Source organism: Corvus hawaiiensis, chromosome 1, assembly GCF_020740725.1.
Source record: "Corvus hawaiiensis isolate bCorHaw1 chromosome 1, bCorHaw1.pri.cur, whole genome shotgun sequence".
Classification (NCBI taxonomy): domain Eukaryota; kingdom Metazoa; phylum Chordata; class Aves; order Passeriformes; family Corvidae; genus Corvus; species Corvus hawaiiensis.
The window spans coordinates 34,386,843-34,406,931 of record NC_063213.1 but is presented as its reverse complement, the minus strand read 5'-3'; the positions used below and the strand labels follow the sequence as shown (position 1 = coordinate 34,406,931).

The 20,089-nt window shown below is 40.4% G+C and overlaps 2 protein-coding genes across 3 annotated transcripts in view; one reads left to right on the top strand and one right to left on the bottom strand.

The window, feature by feature from the left end:
* Window positions 1-3,206: 3,206 nt before the first annotated feature.
* KIAA1143 (KIAA1143 ortholog) lies at window positions 3,207-15,421 on the bottom strand. Of its 2 annotated transcripts, XM_048299737.1 has the most exons (4): window positions 15,246-15,421; window positions 13,079-13,238; window positions 6,044-6,126; window positions 5,540-5,718 (listed from the first exon to the last, which is right to left on the bottom strand). In XM_048299737.1, exons 1-4 carry the CDS (start codon window positions 15,351-15,353, stop codon window positions 5,632-5,634), a joined length of 438 nt encoding a protein of 145 aa, XP_048155694.1. In that variant the 5' UTR covers window positions 15,354-15,421; the 3' UTR covers window positions 5,540-5,631. The 2 variants fall into 2 exon arrangements, with proteins under 2 accessions (XP_048155683.1, XP_048155694.1); XM_048299726.1 differs by lacking the exon at window positions 6,044-6,126 and having other exon boundaries at window positions 3,207-5,718; window positions 15,246-15,412.
* A 160-nt stretch (window positions 15,422-15,581) lies between these two features.
* The window catches only part of KIF15 (kinesin family member 15), a 35,750-nt gene continuing 31,242 nt past the window's right edge, over window positions 15,582-20,089 (top strand). The window contains exons 1-3 of the mRNA XM_048299699.1: window positions 15,582-15,638; window positions 17,565-17,607; window positions 18,826-19,009. Coding sequence (XP_048155656.1) covers window positions 15,620-15,638; window positions 17,565-17,607; window positions 18,826-19,009 — 246 coding nt within the window. The 5' untranslated portion in view covers window positions 15,582-15,619. The remainder of the gene's footprint in view (window positions 15,639-17,564; window positions 17,608-18,825; window positions 19,010-20,089) is intronic.

Here is a 20,089-nt window from a genome sequence, read left to right as displayed (position 1 = left end):
CGTAACCCTGTGAGTTTCATCCTTCCTCGTAGGCTGTTTTTGCTCAGAGGTATACAAACCATCTGTGCCTCTAATACAATGTTCTTAAATAGCCTCCAGGCAGATCTCTATGGTTTTTAAGTACTTCTCTTTGCCCTTCAGCCTGCTGTTAACCATTTTCCTCAGAGTTTTATAATCTGCTCTTTTAAAGTTCGTTGTTACTGTGCTGTCCCTAAGGGAACAACTCTTTCATGATATCAAAACTAAAAGTGTGCAGTGATCACCGTTATCCTACAGAGGCTTGACAACACCTACCTCTAATAACTTCTGCCTCTTACAAGCTAGCTCCCTCTTGCCCATGGCCTCAACTAATCAGGCATGGCACTGAGGACTACCACTGGAGTCAAGGAAAAGGAATTCTTTGCCATATGGATTGGAATGGCACCAAAGCCACTTGTCCTGATAAGAGGGAAAGAACTGCTTTTACCAGCTGTTGCTTTACCTTCAACAAAAAATATGTTAACAGAGAGGTAAATAACAGTAAAATTCAATCTTGTGTAATTTTCCTGACTGGTCCCATTCATTTTCTCCAGGAGGAAGTGAATTCCCAGAGGCTGGCTCTGAGATTTTATAGGTTCTCAAAATCTTGAGGAAGTCTACAGGAGGTTGCAGTCGCATAAAACCCTGTGGTGTGTCTCCCCTGGTTTTAATGGCTATCTTTGTGACTGCTGCCTGTGAAATGCTCTCAAGGAAGTGGGGTAGAAGGGAAGGTCTACAACATGAAACATGTCTTTGCAGATTAGTACCTTGCCCTAGGAATGGGAATAAAGGGATGATACTGAAGAGGCAGCTGATACACCAGCCTTTCTGTTTGCTGAATGCACAAAGAATTGATTTATGGCTTCTTGCCACAGGAGAGGCCTATAGGTTATTAACCAACTTCAATGGACAAACACTTGCTGAGACTGCACATCGTACCTCTTGTGCTGCACAAAAGGTAATGACTCATCTGCAGGCAAGCCTGATGTCCTTGAGAATGCAGTTGGCTCTGCACAGCCAAGTGAAGCATTACTTAGTTAATACATCACACCATAAGGGAAACAATCAGCTGAAACGATGACATTGCTGCTTCCTAACAGGATTATATACTGAAGCACTGTAAAAAAGGACATTAAGTCCTGTGATGAAACTTAAAAAATGTGTAATTAAAACTGCTAAATACAGGCTTCTTGTGCTCAGTGTCTGCAAAACACAGCTTTTGATCCTGCAAATGATATTTCTTGGGAAAGCGCTGGACAAAAAAATCAGAATAGAATTATCAGAATAGAATTCTGACTCACCCCTTCCTCTTTAGGCCAATGAAATGAACATTTGCAGTACAACAAATTTCATTTATTTCAGAAATACAACAGCATCTATTGCTGCAATGCTACTACAGTTCACCAGGTTTGTTGCACCTCACTGCTCAGCTAACACCATCAATAAATGTTCTAGTCTTAATAAACTGGGAAATTTCAAGTACTTTGTTAATAAAAACTGTACAAGATTCCCATACGAGGTAACAGGCCACATCTGACCAAGATTCCTGTACTGACTAACAAGCCTCAGCTACTCTCACCTTGCTCCTCCAGCACTTCTCTCACATTTAACTGGGCAAACTCCATGAGAAAATAAATGCATATACATTCTCTACTGCTGGAGGGGTTAAAAGACTAGGAAGGGAGGCAAGGAAGAGCAAGAGAAGGAAAACCCAGGAAAATTATCCTTTTCTGTCCTAGCCTCATGTTCCACGTGCTTAACTTTGGCTTCCCCTTTATAAGAAAGTTGTGATTATCTTCTTATGGCCCATTAAGACAGGTGATTGCTTAAGAGTTTTACCTTTCTTTCCTAAATGAACAAGTAATTGTTCTCTTTAGTCACAGGTTTCATAGGGAGTTGATAAGTGTGTGTGATTTTCCTGGTGTGTCATAGTAAAAACACTGAATTTTCACATGACTACCTAATTAAAATGCTTTTGAGCATCACTCACACCTCTTAATAACTCTATTCAATCAGTTATTGTTAGGTGAACTGGGAGTGAAATACAATGAATACAGAAGTCTCCTCCTGGTCAGAGCACTATAAATCAGTCAGAATAAAGGAAAGAAGCTGGGTTTCCATATCCACCTTTCTTTTCCCTGCTGTGTTGCCTGAAGAACAACACACCTTTTAATTTATTATTTCCAAGTAAACACAATCAATTGATTTGCATTCCAAACATCTATCATAAAGTTGTAGGGCAAGAAGCACGATTAAGCAAAAGTACTGCACTCGATACTTCAAGGTAACCCTCCTTTTACTGGACTTCAGTCTCCCGTCTTTCACTAAAAATGGTAACTTTTGTTTAAATGCAATTACTAACCAGATTCAAACAAGATCCCACTCTTATTTTGAACAGACCAGATCAACTGCATATTTGTGAGGGTTTCTCTAATTTTAAGGTAAAACCAAATTCCCTCTGGTCCTTGGCAAGCACTTATCTTGATAGCCATGTCTCCTAAACAGCCTCATGGCTCAAGTCAAGAGCTTCCAGGTTGTGCAAGAAAAATGTAAGCAAACATATTTCTGTGCTGATGAACAGAACCAGAAAACTTTAAGTAAGCAGCCAATGGTTAATTCATTCTTTTAGATGAGTCTCAGCAAGTCAGAGTTTTTACTCCATTGTTGACATATGCCCAAATATTCCTTTTGTATGCTGGAAAGCTACAAGATTACTCATGGCTGTGTATGTGTATATATATATACACACATACACATATGTGTGTGTATTTAATGGATTCAAAGAAGTTTTAAGCATACAAAATAAATGGAAATACTAAGCCCTGGGAACCTTTGGTTTTGTACTTCTTTAAATTTGTTCTTCTTTTATATATAGAGAATACAGACAAATTATGTATCTACAAATGTAGCATGTCCTCATGGGAATAATCAGGTTGCCACACAGTACCTCTCTCACTATTCTAATATGAGACCAGTGCAACAAGACTTTAATACCCATTTACAGGTCTGGTTTCAATTTTCTGAAAGGACAACAGATCTATTCATTTTCAAACTCAGGGTAACATAGACTCACACAAAAGGTGTGAAACAGTGTGCAGACTTGCATCTGATGTTATGCTGCAGGAAGCTGGTATGTAGAGAGATAGGCAACAGGTACAGGAGGCTCCAATATCAGGCAGCAAAAAAAATCTCATTTCATGTACTGAAATTTTTATTAAAATATCTTTGATCCACTTAAAAGAAAACATAATTTATTGTTTAATACCAGATGAACAAACTAAAACCAGCTGTTTCACACAGCAACTTGAAATTTGCTCCTCAACGAAGCTTTACAGGCCAAATAATTTTGACTGTTCTATCACACAGCAGAACTGGTTTCATATGGTTACAGAACACACCATACATCCAAATAATTTCAAAGTCACTAGTCACATTTCCACCACCGTGTTCTCCCAAATCCCATCACCTCTCAGTGTTGTTTTGAATTTCAGCACATCCTGTTACAGAAAAGGTGCTGAAATGGTCACTTTCTTTCTACATCCACCTGCCAAGATTGTTACTCTCCCTTTAAGACCTGGGGGTCAGAAGCAGAACCTGAGGGTCTTGCTCCAGGTTCGTGGAGGCAGGAGGTGCCAGGATACCTTTAAAAGTAGGACAACACTCACACAGGCCTCTCTTTCGTTCTGCTAGCTACTGAGAAGCTGAGGCAGCGCAAGGCAGAAGTTCCCCTTTGTTTTGGTCTCTGGTCCAGCAAGGACGTTTTCTTCAGACCTTTTTTCCTTCCTTTCTCTTTCATTGTTGTCACCCAGGATTGTCAGCCATGGCACCACAGTGGGAAAAACAGAACAGCTCCTGCTCCATACAGTCACTCCAGCCCACCAGCAGCACTCAGTTGAAGCGGGAGGGCACAGAGTCCAGGTTGCCCCAGCCATCTGCCTGTCATCTTCTGCTGAGGAAGAGGCCAAGTCCCTCCACGAGTTCCAGCTGCTGACCAGTTCCAGCTGCCACTGCTGATGGAGCTGCTGCCGGGAGAGAGACCCTGTTGGGTGATGTGGAGCAAACGGATCGGCAGCATTTGATTGGTTTTGGAGTCCAGGTTTCCTTTTGTTTTGTCCTTGTTCCTCATTGGTTGTTGTTTGGGGGAAGAGGGACTTTTATAATCAGAGTTTCAGCAGGGACTTTTATAATCACAGAGTGTCAGATGCTGTGGGGCTTTTTTCCCCTTTGTTCTCTCTCCACCACATGGTCAGGAGAAGGGGCTGCTCCACCAGCTTGTCTCTGTCCCCTGGACCACGTGGTCTTTTATGAAGGCCAACATTTTTGGGGACGGACTTCTCTGCTACCTTGTTTTCTTGGTTCCTGGATAGTCCATGGGATTCAGCACCTTTGTATCTAGTGATGATTACTGTTATTCTGCCTGTTGCTAATTCATTTCTTAATAAACTGTTATTTTTTCACTTATATGTTCTTGCTTTCATCTCTGCTTATTGGTGAAAGGGGAGCAGTTACAACTAAAAGGGGCAGTAACTCATTTTGGAGTGTCTGCCCCAGAAACTGTCTTAAACCAAGACACACAACAGCTAGTGTTTCTTGATTTAAATTCCCTGTTTACAACTTCCCCCCTACTTGAAGAAAACTAAGTTAATGCTTTTCCACAACTTAAAGATGAAATACATTTTTTTAAACAAGCTGAGATCCCAAATAATTATGAAACATAAGTAGCCAACTGGAACAAATATAATTAAAAAAAAAAAAACCAAAACACCACCAAACCACTGAGCCCATCAGTGTCAAAACCAAATTGCACAATCTCTAATGGTTTAGGCCTCTTTTGTATTAGTTGATACCATCAACTAGAATCAAAATCTTTATACCTTGCTATCACAACCAATTCAAACTAATTTGATGTTTCTCAGACTGAATGCACCAAAGACAGGATCAAGACTACATGACTTCAGTAACTGCAGCGTCATTTACGGTAAGGCTCTGCAAAGAGCTGATCTTGCAAATCACAGATGCAAACGTTGTGCAAACCTTAACAAAAGTTAAGCTATGAGACAGAAAACTTCAGTCTCTGTTCCACAGCAATGAGGTGTCTCTCTTGAATGTCAATAATAACAGGTAAAAACTACACAACTGTCAACTAAGGCTATTCAATACAGAGGAAATACTTTTTAGTAATGGAGGGCATTTTAAAATGGATTGATTGAAAATCTATAAGCTGAATATATACAGGTATATCTTACTACTCATTGTGACCTCAAATAGCTTTTACATACATGGTTAAATTCTCTTTTAAAATAAAGACATGACATACAGTTCCAACTAACTGCAAAGACTTAGCTCTTGCTAATTTTATACTATATTTCTCTAGTTGGACGATAACAAAGTAAGAGAAAACTCAGACACCATGCTTCAATTTCTATGAAAGCCCTCAATGTTATTTAGGTCTCTAGAAGGGCAAGTAAAAGGTAAAAAAATACAACCCCTAATCATCATTTTCCTCATCATCAAATGAGAGAAGACTGCTGTTTTTGACTTGCTTAGCTGTACTCTGAGAAGTAGTTGCTTCCCTCTTAGTTTTCTTTGCTTCTTTCATCTTCTTACTTGAGCTTACATTGAAGTCCAAACACTTCTCTGATGAACGTTTGGCTGGTTTCCTGAACATAATTTTTCCATCAGCAGGTTCTGGTTCATCATCTGTAATAAAGAGAGTAAAGTCAGAACTCATCTGCACATGTTCACAAACAGACTTTCACTATTATCCTGAACCACTATGATCTTGGACCAAGATCAGTGAGACCTCTGAGAGAATACAACTATCATGAAAATGTACTTTTCGGCCATAAATTCTGTATCAATGAATGTCCTTTATGAACACACACCTGCTCCATGGCAGCCAGCCCTTGAAGACCATCCTCCTGCAGTTCCTATTGGAAATGGGGTTTCACTAACCAGAGCTCTAACTTAGAAGAGCCTGTGTGCAGTAGAGCTTTTCCCACACATTCCATTCACATCCGCTTACCAAAATGGAGAGGATAACTTCATAGGATCCTCTCACTCTGCTTCCGTATTTGTAGAATTCATGACAACAAATGCATGGCATCTCTGTAAATAACAAAATGGCACACGTACAAGAAAAACCATTTTTTCCCTAATATATTCTGTTCTGCTGAGACAGCTGAAAAGATCACATGGTAATAAACCTCCCCTTTATTATCATAAGGGATGAAAGTTTCAGGGTTTCTTTGTATCTGCAAAATCACCCAACTATTCCAACTGACTGATTTTGCTCTAGTACATGCAGAGGAGCAGACAACGATCCTGAAAACAGGAGAAGTCCCTTCCATGATTATCAGGCAGTGGGAAAGCTACTGCATAAGTAACAGCATCAGGGCAGTATTTCTGGAAGATAAAGTGTAATTGTAAAGTTGTGAATCAGACACAAAGGTTCATGCTGCAGTAGTTTGCAATTTTTGTAATGTATATGTGACAGAATGTTAAGGAGCCATAGGTTCTGTGCAAGGTATTTTTCCTAAATTACTTTTGTGAAATTCATTACTCAACAGAAATGTGTTTGACAAGATTATGTGCTATTTAATTATAACCAATAAATAACTTTTCCCTTTAGCACAAATTCATTCCTCAGTATATCAGCACTATGGCAGAAGACTTAACATTTCAGTGTTATCTACACAGCACTGGCTGAAACTCTTTTCAGTGCCTTCTCAAAACAATACAACTAATAAATCTGGTATCTTAAGGGTTGTGTGGTACAAATGAAGACATCAACTTCAGCAGGAAATTTCACTTAGAATTCCTTAAGTTTCAGAGCCCCTTTTTAAGAAGAAACCGAGCTTGAAAAACTAAGCATCAATTCTGTCAGTGGCTCCTATAGAATTAATACTCCCAAGAGGTGCGTAAGATGATGAGCTGGAGCACACGTCCTATTGAGGAGCAGCAGGGACCTGGGGTTGTCCAGTCTGGAGAAAAGGAGCTTAAGTGAGACCTTATCTCTATCTGCAACTACCTGGAAGGAGGTTGTAGTGAGGGAGGCAGCAGTCTCTTCTCCCAAATAACAAGCAATAGGACGAGAAATGGCCGCATGGGGAAATTTAGATTGCATACCAGGAAAAATTTCTTCACTGTGAGAGTTGTCAGGGTTGGAACAAGTTGTCCAGGGAAGCAATGGAAACACCATCCCTTGCACTGTTCAAAAAACATGTGGCACCTGGGGACATGGTTTAGTGGCAACAAAGCAGTGCAAGTTTAATAAGTGGAACTCTGTGGATCTTAGAGGTCTTTTCCAAACCAAACAATTCCTTGATTCTATGATTCTATACTAGTTTATGAGAAAATACTACTATGCAGAAAATAACTAACCAGCTTTGGGGAAAAATATTTCAGTCTTGGCACATTAGAAAAGCATTACAGTTACAAGGAGTTACCAGCAATAATAAACTGTAGATATGAAAAGAATACTTCTCAATCGATCCATTGAGAACTGTGCGTGGAGAGCTTTGGTGTTTACATGCTGTACATGTGACACAGAAGTGTAGGAAGGGCCTACAGTAAATTCTGGGAGGGAAATAGAACTCCTGAAAGCATATTACACCTAGTGAATCAGAATACGCTATGCATCATTTTTCTCAGAAGCTGGACCTCCATTTTTGGGCTCAGAAGTTTAATAGCAAATGATTCCCCTTACTAATTGCTGCATAACTACAATGTTTATTTGGAAACACAGATCTTCTAATTTAAATAAGGTCTGAGACACAATATAAGCCAAATTCTGGGGAAAAAAAGTCGACCTATAAGAAGAACTTCCCTTATGCGCAGACACAACTGTCTATGTACTGGAGCCAGTCTGAGTGCCAACTGTATATAGTACCCATACTGCTGTAGAAATGACACAACCAGCTACTGGATAAGCATGAGGAGCAAAACAATCAAACCTCACTGGACACTCTCTAACAAACTGATTACTACATTTTCTTAGAGTGGTAAATTTAAAAACCTAACCCCTAAAAAATGTAGTTCAAAGCATATCCACAAAAGAAAACAGATAAACAGTCTGTGTTTGGAATCCATGGAAAAACAGAGGACAGAAATTTTAATTTTACACACAACTGTCCTGCTGCCCACATTGTGAACTGCACAAAATAATTTCATTTTGCCAACCAGATGGAGAAACTGGTAAGTACCTTTGCAATATGAATTTAAATATGAAATAAGCTAAGGGCACGAACAGCAAAGCTCAAAAACTCCACCAAAATGGCAACTAGCTCAGCTCTGACCTCCAGCGCCACAATACTATTTGCAGGTTATTCTGCATCAAAGGAAATTATTTTAGCTCTTGGCCTGGTTAAACACTGTCAAAATTTCATTATATGCTCAAGGACATTCTCTTCAGCAGGAAGCCCAGGCCAGCTTCAGAGAGCAATGTGTGTTGGCAGTGCTTGGCAAACAATGAAGCAGATGAGGAAACACCATAGGCCTGGCCTTACCAACATGTGCAGAGAGTGAAGACAGACTACACTTTTTGAAAGAATTTGATGTAGCAGTTCAAGAAATTTGTGTTGATTTGTTAAGATTGTCTTTTCCAGCTGGTAAAACAACTTCACTTTATCCTTTGTAATTTCACCAGGTTCTTATGTATCAGCTATCTTTTTTGTTTGCATCAAGGACCTACAAAAAACTGACTTGTATTAAGCAATGCAAAAAAAAAAAAACCCTAAAGAAACAATCTCAGTGTTGGTAGCTTTTAAAACAGAGTCCTAATAGAAGATTCTGTTAGTGTTACAAATTATGGAAAGCGGGATTTCTGGTAAGCAAACTGAAATACACAAAGTAAAATACATAAAAGCACTACAGGAGAAATAATAAAATCCACTTCTGAAAAATGAGTCAAAAACTACACTAGTAGTTCGAAGTCCCACTGTTCTTAGTCATTGCTGCTTTTTACTTGGATCACAAACTTTTACACTCCTTGACCAACAGTCAGATGTTGAGCTGAAAACTCACTTCACAAGTGACATCAATTTAAGAAGTCACAAAGTCAGAAATCTCTTCTTTTCTTTTAATTTCAAGTTATATATTACAATAAAAGTAGAAATGAGAGTCTGAAAAAGAAATATTGCTCTTCAGTTTACAGGGTTTTTCTATTTAGTAGTCATTTGTGAGTTAGCAATGTCCACATGGGTCAATGAGGCAACAACAGGAAACAAATGCCACTGAACTGTCAGGAACAGCCGGAGGAACACTGGAAACCATATACATCTACCCAAAGATAGGGGGTTGGGAAAAAATTTACAATAACCTGGCAAATTTGTTAATGGTTTCTAAGGCTAGAAGTTCAGGTCAGCCATTTCAGATGCCCCTTACAGTGCTTTCTGGCCACCCATTCTCTCTGTATGCCTTTGGAAGCATTTACTGCAGGAATTTGGCACACTGGTGGTTTGAAGAGAAGAAGGCTAGTCTTGCTCCAGTAGTCAGTCTCAACTGTATATGAGAACACTTGGGAAGTTTTTCTTACTTAAATACTGCAAAGTTAGCTTTGATTTAGGTTCCTGCTACTTCACATGATAAAGAACACCATTAACTCTGTGAGACATACTGGATATAACAACTGCTTAATCAGAGCAGCCTGTGCCTATTCAGAAAGAGCTCCAATAGCCAAAACAGCATGGACTGTTTTCTCCTCATCTTCTTTCTCTACTGTCCTTCCTCAGAACCCAGCATATAGAATGAAACAAGAAAAATATTATATGGCTTTGAACATGAAAGGATACCTTTTCCCAAATTTGGTCATCTGCACATGTTAGTGTCCCAGAGGCCATATGAAGTAGAAAAGCACTAGGGAACAAAATTTGATTTAATAGATTATAACGAATGCTGGGATAAACTATCTTGCAGTAATTGACATATTTTCTTTTGTGCAAATTTAATTTTTCATAAGACCATTTGTCTCTGAACCAACAGTGACAATTTATAAAATGATGCATAAAACATTAAGCAAAATCACTGCTGATAAACAAACTACTTATTTTTAAAAAGCTTCTAAGTCTCTGCTCCATGGAGAAAAATATTTCAATATAGAAGGGCTTCTTCTCATATAAGAAAGGTTTGGTCCTAAATAAAAAAGATCCCTGTGACTCTCTACTTGCGGAAGCCGAGAGAAAACCTTCACTAGGATTTGCTCTGCCTTAGGAGGCAACTAAGTGCAGCTAGGACATTAATCAGCTGGTTTTACCACATTAATGCAAAAGTGTTTAACACAAAAGGTATTATTCATCTATAAAAGAAAATGCAAATCATGGGAACATCTGGTGTCTAAAGTTAAAAAAAAAAAAAAAACAACACAAAACCACCAAAAACTGTAGCCATGTCAAAAAGGTTATAGAAGAAAACAAAGGAGAAAGTATGTAAATGAAATACGGAAAATTCTACAGTAAAATCACAATCCTAAACCTGAAGACAAGGTCCTTCAAATTAAGACAATCACTACAGATCTAAAAGAGGAGAGGGCAGAACTTTAAAACTGAGTACCTCCCATGTTTTGAAAAATTGCATTCACAACAGATAGTTAGTAACACATTTCTTAGGAGCTATCAAAGTGCCTCAGCATGGATGCATGCTGGAAAGGAAGATTATCAACTGGGAAATTTACTTTCCTATTACCTTTACAGCTTCATGTAATTTCACTAATGATCTAAGTTGGGGCTATATAGTATGGTCCACTATTAGCAATTAAATTAATTTGACTTTCAACTCTGGGATAAAAATCAAAGCAACATGAAATGCAACCAAGTCATGCGGCACCAAACTTTCTTTATACTTCCCATTTTCAGACAAAAAAAATAAAAGAAATTCACGTTACTCAACATTCTTTTTATTAAACTGGAAGTAAACAGATGTCTAAACACCTGCCTCAGACTAGAAATCAGAATTTAAAGCTAGAGGTCAGACTGACAGTGCAAAAAAGGCCCAAAAGGCAAAAAAGCCTTCAGCAAGCTGTAGCATAGTCACACACACCTTCCTTCATTGAAAATTTCACACTGGGTTCTCTCCATAGCAGAGGAACACAGTAGCACTTACCCTGTTTATTCCGATAAGCCATAAAAAGGAAAAGGACACGAAGACCTCATATTAACTGCAAAGGCAGATGAATGAATAGTAACACAATAATGCAGAACAGAGGGCAGCAGTCCCCAACACTCCTGCTACCTACTTCTGTGGATTTTTTCCACCAAATGCAAGTTATTACTGAAGGGCTGAAGGGGTAATAAGCAGAGGTGACAAAGTCCTACAGGGACTCAATACTGCCATCCTCACTACATACAATTATGTCTTACGAATGTCTTTTTCCACCAAATAAGTTCAGTCACTCTATTCAAATACACTTCCATTTCACACAGTGTATTCAGCTTCGTAGCTCTTTTGGACTTTTTTCACAGCATGGACTCCACCTCAATAGATTCTCATGGACAACTACTTCTTTTTGCCCAGCCTTACAAAATCATTTTTCCTCCTACTGTGATCATTCAAAGTTCAAGTTGCTTATATGAAAAGGAAGCCAATGCTCAGAAAGAACCATGACATTTCTTTCCAATAAGTTGAAACTTCTCCCAATACTAGGAGGGTGAAAAGAAATTGTGTGATGACTTCAGCAACTGCAACACGAAGCATCTATATGCATTACACTTCAGTAAGAAGACACCAGGAAGTAAGGCCAAAGCTGAACATATATTCTCAGAGGAGTTCAAGTCATATACCTGCTTAGACCTAACAAATACATATCTACCTGCAGAAACAAATAGGACGCAGTTCTATTCAGTTTCAAGCTAACCTACATTATTAAAACTTAAAGATTTCTCATTAATCTGCTTTTCAAAAAATGTAAGATTCTCAACATACTTTCTCCCACTGCTGTTACTGACTTCGCCATTTATACCATTTAAACTTTAACACATACGTCTACACAGAGGCAGCACAAACTTGAATTTTCAAATCCGAATGGCATACAGAGAAGCTAAGGATGTCATATTGATAGCCATGTGCTAGGCCTCACAGTGGGCTCTAAATTCAATTGGCAGCTTTTGTAAATAGCCATAATGGCTAACCACAGAAGACATCCAGTTTCTATGATTCACCTATTTTATACTTGTGAGGTTCCAGTCCTATATTCTTAATTGTCAAGACATTTCCACTAGAGACAGTAGTAGCTACATTCAATCTGTCAAGTCTTCTGTCAGCAAAAGATAAAGCTACATTTCATCACACCCTGTGTGATGATTGAAGTTTCTGGACACTCAAAGCACTTAATCATATCTGAATGATGAATACTGAGAGAAATTCTTAACATAACCGTATCCATCAGGTGCAGTTTCACATCATTATTGTCAAACTATAGCAGTCCCTCCCACACGGCTTCCATCTTTCCATTCTGGGTAGTTCTTTTAGCAAAGAAACCTTTTTTTCTGGACCTTGCTGGTTTTTGGCACTATTGTACCATCTGTTTAGTTTTGCTTAATATATTTGCAAGTCACAACACATACTGGGGTTGATTTTAAGCAAGTAATAACATGGACCAGTCAGCTAATATGTTCCCAAGCCACACATCTGCCATTCTTTCCACTGAAGACAGACCTGAATCCCTCTGCCCTGACACTCTCTTTTATGAACTCACACAATTACCTTTAAAACATCCACTCCACTGTCAAATTTGGCTGAACTAGTCAATGAGTTAAAAAATTATCACAGGTGATGTCAAAAGACTGTGCACTGGAATAATACAACAAAAAAAATTAAGGGGGTATTTAGAGGGAGGATGGTGCACAATCAAGAAGTACAGAACTATGTAATTATAAAAAGCCAGACATCCTGAATATATACTTAATGACTTGAGATTAGGAGCCACAAGTACAAATTATTTAGGTGAAAAATTCAGAACTAATCAAAGACAGTATTAAATGGTAGAAAACTGAGCAAATATCAGGCCCCCTTTTATGGGTTATCTCTTTGACTACACAAAGCAAGAAATTAGTAGTTTGAAATTCACCTGATTCATTTGACTTTAAGGCCTCTTTGATTTGCTGTTTAATTTTCATTGCTTCTTCAGCAGTCAAGTCCCCTTTCTTCAGTGTCACCACTTGAGGTTGCTCATCTTCCCTGTCACTGCCATTGTCACTGTCATCATCCGCAAGGGAAAGCTGTTCTCTCTGGACAAGAGAGAAATAAAAGCCATTCAGGTAATCACTCCAGTTGTGAGCCAGTCCTCTTTGGTTTCACTTTTGCAGAAGGGTTATTGAGGAGACTTGGCTGCCAGCGCCGGGCCCTCCCAACACACGTTGTCCAAAGGACACTCCAATTCTACCACTGAGACATGGCTTCCCATTGAAAAAACCAGCATGGGATTATGGGCTCCTTCAATTAAGACACTGGAACAGCAAGGACATGGAAAGTGAGAAATCATTCCTTTTGTTCACCATCTTGACTATACAGGCACTGTCTGCCATGCAGCACTAAGAAAAACTTTAAATGCATGGGTCCATATTTGAACCCTCTATGCTGCACTCAAAACAGCACAAAGGGAAATGTGGTCCATGGTGGCTGGGTTATCAAACCTGCCTAAGCAAATCACTGTAAGCAGCACTGACACAAGGAAGATCATACTCCTGTTTCTATTCTCTCAAACTTGTGCACTGAGACGGGAGAATCATTTGGGATAATTTTTTTTTTTTAAATAAACCTTCTGCCATGGAAACCTCAGTGCAGCAACCTGAAGTTTGGCAATATTAGAGGAACTGAGAACTTCACTTTGTAAGGAAACATATAGGCAGTATTATTTTAATCCACTGAATTTACCAAGAGATAGACAAAATGTAGTCTTTTTTATGAGGTGAAACAGTTTGCACTAGATTTATTAACGGCACACTTTATCTAAATTCCAGCTCGTGAAGTGTTTTTTGTTTAACAAATCATTGTGACTATTACTTTACTGACCACCCTGGAGAGGTCAGGTGGTCATGGCTTCCTTAGCTCAAGATCCACGTATACTTGAAATGAACCTTAAAAGGCAATACAGGCACATGGAGCCAGTGGTGAAATTCAATACATTGTTTGCAATAAAAGGTATTTTCCTAAGTAGCTTGTAAATTCACAGTGGCACAAGTACAACTCAACTCCCTCCACTGGGAAAGGGAGAGGTTTTTTCACTAAGTTAATTTTTGGCAACATAAAGTTCGAGCTGGGATCATCCAAACATTTGTACAAGTAAGACTAGGTAACAACATAACTGCACAAACAGCGCTACAGCTCAAGTTTTCCTAGTCATCAAAAAGAACAGTTTTACATGTGCTATACCACAATAATGATGGGCTCATTCTTAAGGTAATCTGTAAAATCCTACTTAGAGGGAAACACGTGCAAAAGCATACTGGAAGCAGAAAAAAACTGTGCCTCAGGAAAGGCTGCCTTTTAATAAGCTAGTTCAGACCCTACGGCCCCTGGCCTGCCTTTCCGGCCATCACACCGCAGGTCGTGACCACGGACCTACAGCAAGATGGTCTGGGTTGGGCGGGACCTTAAACATCATCCAGTTCCAACCCTCCTGCCGTGGACAGGGACACCTCCCACTAGACCAGGTTGCTCAGAGCCCTATCCAGCCGAGCCTTGAACAGTTGCAGGGATGGGGCATCCATCATTTCCCTAGGCAACCTGTCTCACCACCTTCACAGTCAAGAATTTTTTTCCATATATCTAACCTAAATTTTCCCTCTTTCAGTTCGAACCCACGTTAACTCCTTTCCAAAAAAAAAAATTACTGTATTTTTGGAACACTTTTTCCACACCGCCCCCCTCGTTCCTGGGCTTTTTAAAGGCCAGCTCAAGGTGGGACACACCGCTGTTCCCCCGGTGCCTCCACAGCCCGGTCGGGCACGGAGAGGCTGAGCGGCTGCTCCGCAAGGCCAGCACAGCAGCCTTGCTCAGACCTGTCGCAGTTGTTTTGATCCGCCAACACAGAAGAAAAAACAAGTTAGACAGACGATTTCGGCCAGTTTCAAGCGGGTAACTACGGCTCCCCCTTGCACTACAAAGCCCTGGAATGCTGCTTCCCCACCGCCCGCTACGGGAGAAGGAAGGGGGCGGGGATGGGCGGGCATCGAAGCTCGGGAAGCGCCATGAAGCGGGCGCTGCCCCTTCCCACCCTCGGGCCAGGGCGTTACCTTGGTGTCCACCGTGGGGCCCTCCCGATACCCGACCCGCCGCTTGAAGCGGCTGAGGAAGGCGGGCTCGGCCGGCCGCACGTAGGAGACCTGGTTCCTCTTGCTCATGGCGACCGCGACCGCCCCCGCGCCCCTCGCCTCGCGCGCTTCCGGGCGGCACGCGACAGGCCCGCCCTCCCTTCCGGAACGCCTCCGGCACGTGACGGGGGCTCGGGCGCTCCCGGCCAATGGCGGGGAAAGAGGGCGCGGAGGAAAATGGCGGCGGCCGCGCTGGCCCCGGGCAGGGGGCGGGGCCGCGCCGCTGAGCGCCAAATTCAAAGGCGCCGCCATTTTGGAGCGGCGGGTGGGTGGGAGCTGCTGGGGCTGGAGTGGCCATGGCTCCCGGCGTGAGAGGTGAGTGGGGGCGGTCGGGAAGGGGCTTGGGGATGTGCCCGCCGCTCGGAGAGCAGAGAGGGACCGGGGGACGGCTCTGCCCGGGGGGACGGCTCTGCCCGGGGGGCCGCCCCGCCCCGTCCCCTGGAGGGGCATCACCCGTGTGTAAGAACCAGCGGGGCCAGGTGCGACCGTGTGGGGGGTGCTCGGTGCCCCATGGGCGGCTGATGCCCTGGGGGTTCCGCCCTGCGGTGCCTGCGCGGCAGAGCGCTGCCCCCGGTGGTGTCGGGGTACCTGGGAGCCGGCCCTTTCCCAGAATCACGGAATAAGCTGAGTCCGAAAGGACCCACAAGGATCATCGAGTCCCACTCCTGGCCCTGCATAGCACCATCCCCAAGAGTCACACCATGTGCCTGAGAGCGTTGTCCAAACACTTCTTGAACTCTGTCAGGCTCAGTGCTGTGACCACTTCCATGGGGAGCCTGTTCCAGTGCCCAACCCCCCTCTGGGTGAGGAACCTCTTCCTAATATCCAGCCTAAACCTCCTCTGACACAACTTCAGGCTTTTCCCAGGGCTGTGCATGTACCTATTGGTCTGATTTCAGTTTTAAAATGCACTCCTTTCGTTGATAACTTACGAAATTGAAGAATAAATTACTGAATTGGAAGCTAAATTATTTCTCAGATATTGGATAAGTCAAAACAGCACGCAAAAAGCTCATGCAGCAGCAGGATATTTAGGTAGTATGAATGTCAAAGAGAAGGTTAGCACCTTTGCACATCATTGCTCATTCTGCTTTTAAAGACAATCCTCCTACAAAAACCCCTGTGTTCTTTTAAAGATTTTATAGAAACTTTATTATTGGAATATTTTGATGCATTATCTTTCATTGTTATTGTGCCTATTTTCTAAATGCAATTTTTTTACTTAGTTAATATTTTGACTATATTTTGTACTTTCATGTCAGATTCACCCTTATGTAAAAAATAAGTCACTTTATCTACCTATGGGGTAATATATGCCATCTCCTTGAAATCTGAAACTGTGCAAAATGAGGCTTGTATCACAGAATCAGTGAGGTTGGAAGAGATCTCTGAGATCATGGAGTCCAACCTATGGCTGATCAACACCTTGTCAACTAGGCCATGGCACTGAGTGCCACTCCAAACAGCTCAAAGTATGGTGACTCCAGCACCTCCCTGGGCAGCCCATTCCAAAGTCTCTTCATCCTTTCAGTGAAGACATTCCTCCTGATGTCCAGCCTGAACCTCCCCTGGCACAGCTTGAGGCTGTGTCCTCTTGTCCTGTTACCTGGGAGAAGAGTCTGACCCCAACCTGACTACAACCATCTTCTGGGCAGTTGTAGAATGATAAGGTCTCCCCAGAGCCTCCTTTTGTCCAGGTTAAGCAACCCCAGCTCCCTCAGCTGCTCCTCATAAGACTTGTGCTCCAGATGTGTACAGGATATCTTTATTCATTACAGGGTGACTAATTTTCACAGAAGTAAAAGTAATGCAGCTGCTCAGTTGTGCTGGTTTAGGATAGTGAGGTTTTGCAGTCACATCAGGAAAGTTAAATCATGCTTTAATGGTTTATCTGCATTAAGTTTGCTATTTTTAAAGTATAATAGAATATGTAATACTATCAGCATTTATGTTTCTAATTCTCCAAAACACTTGCAAAATCTTATATGCATTGACTTAGGAGCCTACTCATTGCACACACGTTGACAAGTGTGTGCCTGTTCACATTACAGGACTGGAGATTTCTCTACCTCTCTTCTTTTTGCCAAAAGAAGATAATTACCAAATATATTCATGCATTTCTGTCTGCATTTATAAGGCTCTCCAGTTATTTCCCTCTGTACTGCTTACATGATTTTGTATTTAGATGGGGGGTTTTGAGCAGTAATTTTATTTTTTGTATGTCTCCCTTTTCTTTTGTAGGAGATTTGCGTGACTCTTCAATATCGTTGTTGAACTCACCTAGGTAAAATAATATTAGCCAGTGACCATATATTATCAATCACATTGCACAGAAGGTGCAAACAAAACCTAGCATAACTTTGTAAAATAGTTTAAAGGTTTTTCTTTCAATCTTTTCCTGCCTAAGATTTCTGTCTTTCTCTCCTAACATCCTTACAGATTTTAAAAAAAAGTTCTCATAATAAAATTGTTGTGCTGACATATTGGGTTCCTCTTGGAATGCTGCCATGCAATAAATTCTCGTTTGTCCACTAATTCTGCAGCTGGACTCTAGAGTTTATCTGAAGAAATATTCCACTAGGAACTTCAATCCTGTGAGGAAGCCCTAAACTAAAACAAAAACTAAGAGGCCCTCCTCCAAGTGTAAACTGTGCCACAACTCAGAATAATGTCACACAACAAAAGCACATTTGGCAAATTAATTCTGTGTGTCTTAAATACAGTATAACATCTTCCCTTTCTCAGCTGCTGCTTGTGTTCTTAGCCCTTTCCTCTGCCACTACCCAACTGCACACTTCATTCATGGAAACCCTTCTCCACTTTTAAAACTGTTCTCTTCCTTGCTCTTGTATACCAAAAGTAAAAATAACAGTTAGAACACCCTCCTGCTAAAACTTCTCGAAAAGAGAAGTAAAGCAAATCCAAGCTTGCTACCACTTCATGTAAGAATTTAATTCTTTAATATTTTATGGGTGTATTGGAATTTATGGCGGAATTTCTCAGAGTCTTAATGTAAGCCATGTACAGTTACGTATTAAAACTGATAAATGTGATGAAATTGGTTAGGGATGTTTTAGATGTAGGCACTTGCTATGCTTTATTTGATTCATTGTTCAAGAATTGATTTTTCTTTCCCTTCTTGTGAGCACCAATTATAACTTTTTTGCTGGACTCTAGCATTATCTGCTTCATTTGTCCATTAAAACTTCCAGGAGTAAGAAGGGCATCTCAAGTTTACTGTGCAATGTGTTCTTTTAGAGCTAAAGTTAGGTGCCACAGCAATAAATTGCATGTAACTGCATGTTCTTTGTTTTTTCAATCTGCCACATTTTCACCTTTAACTGGTCTTGTAGTGAATTGATGATGTTCCTGTACAAGTAGTATGGTTTCAGGACAGACTTTTCTAAGACTTCACATGCTTAATCTGATTGCTGTGATTTAATTTTATCAGACAGCTGCTAGATCTATTTGAAAGTAATCTAATGCATAAATATTTATTTAGTGTTGAAGGTGATGCTATCAAAGTTTTTGTAAGGGTACGTCCCCCTTCAGACAGACCTGCATTAACCGATGGAGATCAAGGCCTGTGTTTATCTGTTCTTTCATCAAATACCATCCGCCTGCATTCGAAGCCTGAACCAAAGATCTTCACTTTTGATTATGTTGCAAATATGGAAACAACACAGGTAATCATTTCCAGAATCTCATAACTACTGTAATTTCTGCCCAAGTTTTGGCAATTATTATGCTAAGCTTTTGTAAAGGTGTAGTGCATTAGGTCTAATTTTTTGCCATGGTCAGATTGGAAGTACATAGTTATAGTACAGAAATGCTGCATTAAATTCTGCTCTCTAACAGTTTTGATGTAATATTTTTTAGCTGTTAATTTCTTTAATTGGAGTTTGAATTAAAATTGAAGTTTTTGTTTGTAAACATTGTATCTATCACTATAGACAGAAAATAAATCTGCCTATTGAGACAAACATATAAAAATAACTGGCAGTCAGTAGCTGATATTAAGGTGTGATTTCACAGAATATGCTGAGTTGGAAGGGACTCACAGGGATCACCAAGTTCAACTCCTATCCCTGCACATTAGTATTTAAGGAACTTGGGCGTTTATATTCCATTTACTATATTTCCTTCTTATACTTTTGCCTTTTAAATGGATGCAGTGCTCATCTGGGGCAAGTAATACTGGAAATAAAATCCTTCAACTTAATTTCTGTAATACTGTGTTCGACATTCTGAACATAATTTTAATTCTGCTAAGATTTCAATTCCATTTCATTTCTGTTAAAAAAACAAAACAAAACCTCCGAAAAACGTCACCTGCTGTAGGCTGTTATTTGTAGCTAGGCTTGTCTTGCAGATCTAAGAGAAAAATGTGGAAGTAGATGAGACTTAAGTTGTGCAGGTCTGTTGAATGTGCCATTGTGCAGAGGCAAATGTTGAAAGCTAACTAGATTTCATAAGTGTCACAGGCATCTGACCTACTGATGGTATAAAGTGCATAACATAATCAAAACCACTGGATCAAAATTAGTATTATATTTTTGGGAGCTGTTACTGTGATGCTGAATTTTATTATTTCTCTTTGAGTTTATCAAGGAATACAATTTTTTGAGAGTGTGATTTATGTCACAAAGACTTAGGATGTATTGTTTTGCTGTGAGAATTCCAGGGGTCATGGTACATGTCTAACCTTAAGGAATGCATCTATTTATATACACTATAAAGTTATGGCATAGGAAACACTGATATAA